The sequence below is a fragment of the Anopheles marshallii genome, chromosome 2 (assembly GCF_943734725.1).
Source record: "Anopheles marshallii chromosome 2, idAnoMarsDA_429_01, whole genome shotgun sequence".
NCBI lineage: Eukaryota > Metazoa > Arthropoda > Insecta > Diptera > Culicidae > Anopheles > Anopheles marshallii.
Window position 1 is genome coordinate 47,282,815 of NC_071326.1, and position 11,248 is coordinate 47,294,062.

At 45.5% G+C, this 11,248-nt stretch overlaps 1 protein-coding gene across 1 annotated transcript; it reads right to left on the reverse strand.

Annotated features, from left to right (window-relative positions):
• Nucleotides 1-375: 375 nt before the first annotated feature.
• Nucleotides 376-6,257, reverse strand: LOC128707900 (mycosubtilin synthase subunit C). Its single transcript, XM_053802857.1, has 6 exons — nucleotides 6,128-6,257; nucleotides 2,772-3,236; nucleotides 1,616-2,695; nucleotides 1,137-1,536; nucleotides 791-1,054; nucleotides 376-706 (listed from the first exon to the last, which is right to left on the reverse strand). Exons 1-6 carry the CDS (start codon nucleotides 6,255-6,257, stop codon nucleotides 376-378), a joined length of 2,670 nt encoding a protein of 889 aa, XP_053658832.1.
• Nucleotides 6,258-11,248: the final 4,991 nt, after the last annotated feature.

Here is an 11,248-nt window from a genome sequence, read left to right on the forward strand (position 1 = left end):
TGCCACTTTATGATCGTATACTAAACAATTTGTGACCGATCCACTCTATGCAACCGATCGCACCAATTGTTTCTATACCATAATTAAAATACTGTTCGCTTAAAGTTAACCGATCACTGAATTATGTGCTACACCGTCACATAGAAATGGAAGCCCCGTACCGAATGCATAAAAGTAGGCCGTGTGTTGTATCGTGAGGATCCTAGAAAACGAAAGCAGTTGAACCCGTGGCCGTCACTTGCAATCCGGATCTTGTGTCTTGTGTGTATTGGTGCGTTCGTGAGTACGATTCGTGTTTCATAAATTAAATAACTTATTTAAAGAGCTAGTTGTATGTTCTTGCTTCACTCGTAGCATTAACAAACGGATCCCTTATCAACATCGAATGTCCTTCCAGTGTACTACGGCGCGTTGACTGTCCGGAGCCGCTGCGAACGGTCTCGAACTGTCCGCACTGTACACGAACTGGTTGACCTGATAGTCCAGCATCGTTTTGTAATTGTACACGTTCGAGCCGAGCTGTTGTGTGAGCGGGTTCGTGTTGGTGGTGAAAATTCCAGCAAAGTTTCTACGCTTCGCCAACTTCAACACCTCACTCTCCATGAAGTGCATAGCCTCAATATTTTCCTGAGCGGACAGCTCCGCGCAGGTACCCATCATGAAGGAGTGCAGTATCTGGTTCTTGCCAGTGGGCAGTTGACTATCTCTGCGGATCAAACGAAATACAAAAAAAGGGTCATTAAGGAAAATTGCCATGGATTCAGACAACAGCCATAATGATGGCACCTACCGGATGGGTCCTTCGACAAATTCCAAGAATTCGAACACAATAATCAGTTTGCTGGTGACGGTCACCTCGGGTTCATCGTGCGCATCAAAGTTCAGTGAAACACCTACCGAGCGACCGGTTTCATCCTTGACGATGAAGCTCAGTCCCTTCTCGATGAGAACCGTCCAGATATCTTCCAGGATGTCCCGATAGTCAGTTTCGTAGATCTGCGGTTTAAGCCACTGTTCCAGGTCTGCCTTTTCGAAGAAGCTTGAAGTAATGATGCTGACGAAGAGGTAAGTTTAGGTTAGTAATTTATTTGCAAAGCATCATAACAACAGCAAGAATTGCTAAACAAAGCACTTACTTGATCGTGTCATGTTTGTGTTCGAGTGCCAGTGGGAATGCCGTCAGCTGCATACGGTAATCAAAATCACTTTCCGCATTTCCATTGCCATTGGCTTCGATCTGGTGGTGTTGCAGTTCACGTTCGTCGGCACATATTTTGTCCAAAATTTCGCCCAAGTTTTTAGCTCCGATAAACGTGGTAATACTCACCGGATATCCTTTACCACACAGCTGCGTCACGGTGATGATCGAGTTGAGCGAGTTACCACCGAGTTCGTAGAAGTTGCTGGTCAAGCAAATTTTGGCCCGTGTCGAACGACCGATCACTTGACCGACTGTTTCGAAAAGATCCTTTGCAGCGGTCATTTGACTCGCCGGAACATTAGAATAATCGTACTCGATCTCTATCTGTGTGTCATCTGTAGGAGTAGAGAGAGAGATAATCAGAACACTGTGCTACGCTAGTGCACCTACATCGTCGAGATCCTCCAAACATACCATTATTGTTGGTGCTCTCGTACATCTTCAACAACGTTTGACGATCGATTTTGCCGTTTACGAGTAAGGGAATGCTATCGAGCAGAATGACCTGAGGCATCATATAGTGGGCAAGCTTGTCACCAAGGGCTGCCTCCACCTGCAGTCCCGTCTGGAAATGGGTATCCTTTTCCAGTGTCACGAATCCCAGCAGTGCCTGATCGATCTCACCGGCATGATGGCAAAGCACGATACCCTTATCTACACCGTCTAGCCCGAGCAGATTCGCCTCCACTTCCGACAGATCCACCCGATGGCCGCGGATCTTGATTTGGGAGTCCGTGCGCCCCTGATAGTACACGCATCCCTTGCTGACCGAGGCATAATCACCGGTCTTGTACAGCCGCCCGAAGGAAGGATCGATTGCCAACGGGTTGTCGATGAATCGGTCCGGATCGCGCCCATTAACATACCCTTCCGCCAGATTCAACCCGGCCACGTACAGTTCGCCGATTTCCTCTGTCCGCACCGGGCGCAGATCTGGGCTCATAATGTAAATGGTGGTATTGTCGAGCGGGTAACCGATTGGGACCTTCTCGTACGCTTCCAGCTGCTTCTTCGACTCACACACGAAGTACGTCACGTCACCCATCACCTCGGTCGAGCCGTAGAAGTTGCACAGCTGGTGCATACCCTCCTGGAAGTAATCGAAGAACTCGCGAGCCAGCGAAATCTGCAACGGTTCGCCGGAACACACCCAGATGCGCAGGCTGTAAAGCAGTTTTGCACCCGACTGCACCGGCTGTTTCTGCTGCAGTGGCAAATAGAGCAGCAGCGAACGGAGCAGCGTCGGCACTAGGACCAGCCGCTCGATACGGTAACGCTCCAACAGCTCGACGAGCTTTTCGGGGTTGTTGGTAATCTTTTTGGGCACTACCACAATGGCCATTCCGTTCAGCAATGGGCCCCATATCTCGGTGACCGAATCGACGAACGTAAGGGCCGTCTTGAACACACCGATGCGTTCCGTCGAAGCGTACGGGAAGCGACTCCACTGCCATTCGAGCCGGTTCAGGATGGTCTCATGGTTAAGGCGAACGCCTGCAATACGAGCATAAGCATAGATCACAGATGCCACAACTTTGGGGTTGGATGTGCGTGTATAGGTTTTACTCACCTTTCGGTACTCCGGTACTGCCAGAGGTATACAGCACCAGGGCCAGTTGTGAGTCACCCTTTCCGAGCATCGCTTCCGGTCGGATGTTGGCGTTGCTCAGGTCGCTGGCACGTTTGCGCACCTCCGCATAGCTGATGGCGGGTGTCTTCCCGAAGATGGCCGCATTGTCGTAATCGTCGTCGTACACAACCAGTGCCGGTTTCGCTTCACCCAAGATGTGCTGAATGCGATTCGGCGGAAAGGTTGGATCGATGGGCAGATAGGCGGCACCCGCCTTCCAAATCGCAAGCAGCGTCGTTACGAGACGATCGGTCGGTGACATGCACACGGCTACGATGTAGTCACCGTCGGTGTTCGGCGGCGAACGGAAGTGATCCTTGATGCGATTCAGCATGGCCGAGGCCAAACGGTTCGCCGTCGAGTTGAGCACATTGTAGTTGATCTGCACCTCACCACGTACATCGTCTGGCGGGGAGAGTACGATCGGGAGTGACGGGGCAAAGATTATTACGTTGCTATGTCAAGGGAAGTTTTCTTAATGGATGTGCCATAAGTAGAGCTGCTTGGAAACAGTGGCACCAAACGCAGTGCAGTAGCGATGTATCATAGGATCTCGGCATTGTTTAACTGCTTGTTGCCATTGTTTCAACTAGTCCCTGCTTTGCCCTTCGCTCTATCTCTTCCATTATTGTATATGCTTTTTTCTAATGGTGCATGCATTATTCTATCGGGACTAAAACATCGGAAACGGATGTACTACCCTTGCAGGGCCATGCCGTTCAGTTCACATCCCCGACCCAACAACCCATCTTAGTCGGCCAGCGTGCCAGGTCTTGTTTAATGTTTCATGGCCCGTTACAGGAGAAGGTTTGACTTTGGTTTGCCACCGAATGCTAACCGGTGCAAAAGAGCTGACCACAGCACAGCCAGCACCTGCCCGAAAGCTAATGATTGTACCGATGAAGGATTGCGCAAAGCGGCGCGCAAAAAAGTACCGCAAGCAAGTTGTGCAAGTGCGATCACCCAAGACCCGTACGGGGAGTGTTTGCGCACACGGCGTCGGCTTCTAATGCCAACACGAAACATGGCCCTGGGTTGGGTGTATGGTGTGCCGCCGGGTCGACTAACCCTTCGAAATTGCACTTGAACGGTGATGGTGGCGGCCTGGTAGACAGGTTCCCACCTGTAACCGGCTTGCAGCGATACCTGCAGCACCGTAAGCCGCACTTGATCGATCAGTCGATCGTCCACTGCTGCTGGTGGCGGCAAATATTGAGTAACCGTCGTGTGTATGATCTTCGCGATTCGTCCCCCGTCCAGCGATGCTCACCACCACCGTTTGCCAGCTGGGCGTTCCGCAAGCACCGCGAGAAGGAAAAACGGAATGAGAGGATAAAAAAAAAAGAAACACCCAGTGGCTCACGGTCAACGCGCGCCGCGAAGGAAACTCCGCTGAAAAACGAAGCTACGCAACGGTGAAAACGTTCGGACCGGTGCAGTGATTGCGCCGCAACCGTGTGCGGGTTGGCTAGCGCTATGGGGGTTCGCTTTTCTTGACCTTGAACTAGAATTCATGGTTCGCACATTTGGTGTGGCGGTTAAGATAATATTCCGTGGTACGGTTTATGGCTTGTTTTATTGTCGCATCACTTTAGTGACGGATTTATGCTGCTGGCGAAGTTCACCAGCTTGGCTGGGTGGTTTGGCACGCTAAATGTCAAGCTCACCGGTCCGTCCGAGTGGTGGCTGCCAGTTGTCGGCAAACGAACAGTGACCTGCTACTGGTCGGACACCAGCTTCTTAAGCCAGTTAATTAGCCAGTGAAAGGAATACATTAAGCGACATAGTAGAAATGCTGTTAGTACTGGGTACAGTTTGCTTTGCACTAGTTTCTGCGGCCACAACTGACCTAGACAGCAGTAGAGCAAGTTTGTGCGGAGATCACGAAGCTTCCAAGGTCGAATTACCTGAGCTGGTAATTAAATATGTACGTGCATAATTTATGTACACCCATTTGTCTCCCAATTGATTGTTAGAGCGTATTGGAAGGGTTTAAGAACCTCTGCACATTGTCTATTTGGTGAGCTTTGAGGAAGATCTGATTACGTTGGGTATGATGCATGGCTTGATTTCAAGACACCATTTCACAGAGGGCACCGTAGAACAAATATCGGGATAAAATTATCTTTTATGGGTATTTGTAATTATTTCGAAACAATATTGTAAATTCGTAAATCGTATCGTAGAAAAATGAGTAAATTTGGTTTTTTGTTAATTTTTCTTTTGAAACATGTTCCTCTCATCTATATTCTGTACGATAAATAAGTTACATATTTGATTTTGTTCTATTTCAGATAGATAGAATTGGTTTTGGCTTTCTTTGACATTATTCACCCGTAGCTGGATAGTATAGGACTTAGGTCTTGATGGTATTCGTATTGGTCTTGTCGTGTGCAGACAGGCGCCGCTACGAATATACCATCGGGTCGATCCGAAATAAAAATTTAATAACTCTTAAAGGTGGGCAAAGTTGCAGCATAAGGCTACTTTATGATATATAAGAAATCTCTGTGTTTTGCGGTGAACAAATTTGGCAGGAAGTCAACGTAACAATTTATATAAATTCGAATATGTTGTAATAACTTTTCAAACTATTGCACAATACTCTTTGCTAAATTTTTATATGTAATAGATATCTTAAAACCTTTTCAAAACACTTGAGTTTATCCAAATGTCTCAAATACTCATAAAGTAATTCAAAAATAAGCTTAAAAATTGTACTTTTTTGGAGATTTTTTTTATGCAAATCATTCTTTGAAAATCTGTACAAAGAAAAGCTATTATAAAAGGATATCCATATTTTGAAACTATCTTAGTTTCAGCCTGTAGAATAAGAAAAAAAATCTAAACCAACGTAATCATCCAAAGAATTTCTTAAAAAATTCTAAACCAATCAACCAACGGGGTTTAGACTTTTATCCGAGCAAATGACCCAACAAGAATGAGTGCATTTGCAAGAAATCAAAATATTTGTTTCTATCGATGTTCCACGAAATTGGTGTTGGTCTTTTGTGTGGTTGTGTTCGTTCAGGCCTGTCTTAGAATCATAATCAATCAAATCATAAGTTTTAATTAAGCACCGCTTAACTATCCAACCATCAACTCGACCCGCAACTCCGGTCCCAATCCTTCACGCTCGGAAGAAGGTGATCAGCTCGATGGGAAAGTGGCATCCAAAGGCAACCAAGCACGGTGACATCGATCGGTGGACGTTTCGGCTAAATTGAAGTTCATACCCCTGAAGGCTCACCCGGCTACACCAACCATTGTGTGCGCCGGCCATTGCTTGTACCTACCGTTGTAGATGAGTGCCGTATCGGTGCCACAGAATTTGTCAACGTTCGATTCAAAGGTGCGATGGAGTAAGGTCGGTTGCAGAGGACACAGTTTTCCCTTGACTACGGCCAGCTGCGGCAAGGTACCCATGGTGTTGGTGCTGACTCCGGTGCCTAATGTCCGCCGATGAGATAATTTGACGCTGCACGGTTACCGCGGTCTTTTCGCACCGGTCGCTCACAGAATAAATGTACGCTTTCTTCTTTTTCCGGCACGGTTTTGCTGTAATGAACAATGCGGAATATACAAAAAAAGGCACAATGAGAAGCGGGACAAGGTTACCGGTGAATCTAATTACAAATCTGAAGGAAGTGGGCATATTCTGTAGCAAAAAAAAGGAACAACGATTTATTCTTATATGATAAGCCACTGCCAATAATCGGTGTTAATGGGTAATGCTAACATCGGTTGGAATCGATTAATAGATGGGTGACCTAAGCGTCACCCAGTGTTGCATAATGCAATACGATCATTTCTTCTCGATACCGCTCGATCGCGTCGAAAGGGTTATATTTCATTCGTCTTCGCCACGACGGCCCCACCAATAGTGTGCCACTACTGCAAAAAAAAAAATAAACGTTTACATTTATCGATAATTTTATTCATTGCGCGTGCCACCAACTGGTTCACAACGCGCTCGTCCTTTCCCACACGAACTCGCGCTGGTTTGCCACGCGTCCGGTCACGAAGACCCGTGGTGGGAAGTAGCGTCAGTGCCGCGCAGCGCATATAATAAAGGTAAATCCGTTTTCCGATTTATTTTACTCGTTCGCTGGGCACGCGCCATTCCACTGATGAAGTGATACACTTTCGGCACGATCGGCAGCCACCGTTTGATGTAGTGCAGCGTCACCCCTCCAGGCAATCCAAGGCCCGGCTTAAGTCAGGGCTGGTGAGAAGTCGGTTTTTTTTGTATCTTGTTGTCATACTTAAAGTCACCTCATTTTGATCTTTTTTTTGCTGATTTGCTTGCGTTGGTTACACCGGTTCTTCATGTTTTTTTTTGTTTGCTTCTTGTGCGTGTGCGTTTACCCCGAAACCTGACGGGCTAGTAAAACCTGGCTGGGTGAGTGAATGTTGGGCTGAAGTGCGTAAAGCAGTGGTGGTGTGCATTTTTTTCATTAATTTATCTATTAGTGCGTTTGTGGAAGCCCACATGATGGGGGGATGCGGTGTGCTGAGTCCATTTTCCTTTCCACCTGGCTTTGTTGTTCACACTGCCAGGCGGACAGTCGAATTTATCTGGGCGGGAACTGTGGCGTGTGCGCGAACTTGAAAGTGGCGCGATCCGTCTCGTGATTCAAGGACGCGAAGGCCACTAAAACGGACGGTTTGCCGATCTTCGGCAGTGCCGGTATAAGAAAGAGACCAAAACAAAAAACAGGGTACACAAATAACACACACCTCCGTCCAGAGTCCAAATTGGCGTGCGCTGCTACCCCGTCACCATATGCGTGTTGCCTTTTTGTTAATCACTTTTCCTTGCATTGAAGTACAAGGACACGGTACAAACATCTAGGAAGCATGCAACTTAACAATTCTGCATGGTTATTCTTACGGTAAGTAGCTCCGGTACGCTCAAGTTGTCAACTATAAATAATACACGATGCACACGAATGTTCGGCATCAGCAGGTACGCTTCAGGTTGATCGATTAAAGTCTCCCCGGTACGTCATGACCTCCAAAATGTAGTGCATATTTAGTCCTAAAGATGGATAGCGCTATTCTTCCTCTACGTTCTCGAGATTCCTTTCCTGCTTTTGATCGCTTGCTAGTTTGATCGGGTGCCGCTCTCCACTGTTCTCCTTGAGGTGTTTTGACACTTATTGGACAACAATTAAAGCTACTGTTTACCGAAGTAGTGTGCACGCAGTTCACGATGATGTAGATGGTCTCTCTAAAAGCAAGAGCCCTAGTAGCCATTTCCGGTTACCGCTTCTGTCGGGTTTGCGATAAAGTGTGTAAGCTTGAGTAATGCCCCGTAGACGTAGTGCCTTGGGTATGCACTTGCATATCGTTCGGTGGTCGTTAATTGTTGGAAGTCGCGCAAACCCATCACCATAAATGCGACATCCACTGCGGATGGATGAGAAACGACGGTCGGTAATCCGGTAACTGCATCGGCCAATCGGCCAACCATTGCATCGGTGCAGCCGATTCGAAGGACATCATGCACTTTGTACTGCTGCGTCCCAAATCGGTACCGTGCCCCGGCCTGTTACGTGTGCGTGGTTGGCCGTTCCTGTTTACGAGAGTTATTTTTAGCTCACGCTCTACCGGTGTCCTTGCCCGGTCGGAAGAAGCCGCGTGAAGTAGCCTGCGATATTTCCGGTACGCCGCGATCTTCACCGTAGAAAGGGGATGCTCATTTGAAGCTGCAATTGTGAAATCACGCTTCCCGTTCGTCGCTTCAGGTCATACCATGCGTTCAAGGCTTTTGAAAACAGGTTTTGACTAGGTGACTATTTTTAGACGATACTCCAGACTGCAGTAATGTTACCATACTCCAGATGCAGCGTTGTTCACAAAAAGCTGCTTTTTGTTTTTAGTTGTTGATCGTGTCCTGCACGGCGAGATATCCTGGACAGAAATGAACCTATTTTCACACACGTATCCTGCAGCATGCAAATTTAAATGCTGAATTTACTAATATAATCACTAATGTGGGTGGTTCTCTGATTTCATGAACCGTAGCCAATTGATCTAAACAAATCTAGATCTACACCAGACAGCAAGGACAACCTGTCTTGAAGGTTATGTGATAGGTACAGAGGCGGATTTACGATTTTCGGGGCCCCATGCATTGATACCTAATGGAGTCCCTACCATCTCCCATAATATGTGTATTTTAATACAAGTAATATTTGAAAAAAAAAAATAAATAAATAATTTTACTTTTAATATTTATAAATTATCTATTTTTTCAATTAGCATTCAATTATATGTGCCAATGAGGATCTTCAAACGGATATTTAGTTTAATGTTGTTTAATGTTTTGAATTTTTTTAATTGCAAACAATGACCGTGTTTCTGCCACAATAAAAATGGAAATTCTTCAACAACCACGAGCCAGATCGGTAGAAAAACCTCGAGCGGTCTAGGCCAGCCAATTCTGGGTTTCTTTGAATTCTTTACCAGTAGCCGAATAATCAGTCCTTGCTACCGGGGAACGGTTCGCATGGACGGATGGATTGGACCGGTCTGTTCGAGTGGAGACCGGCCAATACACCACCGAGCCACCCCAAGAAGGGTATTATCAAATATATTTGAAGCAACAGTATAGTCAGGTTTTTATACTATGAAAGGTTCGTAATAGTTCCAATGCTATTTTATATGCATCTTTGTTTATTTTAACGCCTCTAGCAAATTCGTCTTACGCTTTGGAGTAATAAAGGGACTATGTATGTGTGTACAGAAGTTTGTGATGAAAACTCCTTCAAAAATCATCACTATCACTATCACTGAAAACTTATTCCTACTGCTAGTTGTGGTATCTAATGCTAAGATGTGTACGACTTAACAATTTTATTGTATTAACCAACCAATTTTGGCGCGAACAGGTCAATTACAAAATATTTCCGAAACTGCTTCGGAAACCGAAATCAATTCGGTTATATAGCAATGTCGTGTTTCAAACTATCATGAATATTAGATTATTAAAACTTATTTTAAATATTTATTAAAGATATGATTTATTAAAACCATAGTTATAAGATATCCATACTGTATCTCGGTGCATGAACTAATATATCTTGATGAAATTAGGATATTAATTCACAAGCAATACATACGAAAAGATCTTGTGTTTGTGTGTTTGTGTGAAAGGCCAGAAAAATGTATCGGCCCTTTATACAACGGGTGGGCTGGGCCTTGTCGACTCTTGGTCTCTCGCTTTAATATTTCCCTCCAATATATCGATATTTTTGTGCACTGATAATATGTACAGTAGCTTTACAAAGCATAACATTGAAATTAAATGCTTTCTGGAAGCAAATCTTGCAGCTGCAACTCGAGGCCCATTTAAGGTCGGGGCCCCCGCGGCCGCTCAGTCCGAGTTGTAGGAAGATCCGCCTCTGGATAGGCAGTAAGTTTAGTAAGTCATTTTAAGATCCGCATGTCCTTGTCGGTAGTAAATTTTGCAAGATGTAATAAGGAATGAATTAAACTATTTAACAACTTCCTTCCATTTCGATAACAACCCCCTTGGGTGAAGTCGAAACCATCTCGTCAGAATGAATTACAATCATTTTGTCTTATAACAAGAATATTTAATTACGTAGTTAAACCCAACAATCATAACGCATGCATGATGTCTGATTGACGTTTCAGTAAGCAAATTATGGTCAATTCAGTTCCTGCTTAATTTTGATACATGTTTGGCGAAAGATTCAATTAAATCATCTTTTAATTTAACTAAATTGTGGTTGCGCAACGATCGCACTGATTGCATTGTGACCGTGGAGCAAAAAAGAAAAACACCATTGCAAATTTGGAAATTATAATTCTAGCCAATAATACAAATTGTATAACAAGGCACCTCCAGCGCTCTCGCGGATCCTCCAATTCAAACCCCCGCTCGGTATTGCAAATAATGACAGGAAATTTTAATTAACAATTGTTTGCGTTCGTCTGCCTTGATCAGATCGTGTGCAAACAAGTGAATCAACTAGGGGCCTCTACGGTATAGTACGTAAACAAACACACACGAACACAGCACAAACGGGTGGCCAAAGCGAAATAGGCTAAGCACTTGTTTCGTAATTAGGAAGAGTCGATCGTGCGTTCATCAAACCAAAACAAGCGGATACCCCAGCACAGGAAATCTCCACCTGTGCGGAAAGGATGATCGGACCGTTCGCCGGCATTTGCATAGATGTGTATGTGACCGAGGACATGCCAAGGTTTTTCTTTTACTCCTACTTTGTATGCTGAGCGCCCGGCACTCGGTTTGTTCTAGATGAAAAGAGCTATCATAAGCACCGGTGGCGGCCTGGTCCAATTTGGCGGTAATTCAATTAACTCTGGGCAAGAAATCGGCCCCGGTGCTGCCGTGGGCAGAAACGGATTTGGAAATTGGTACC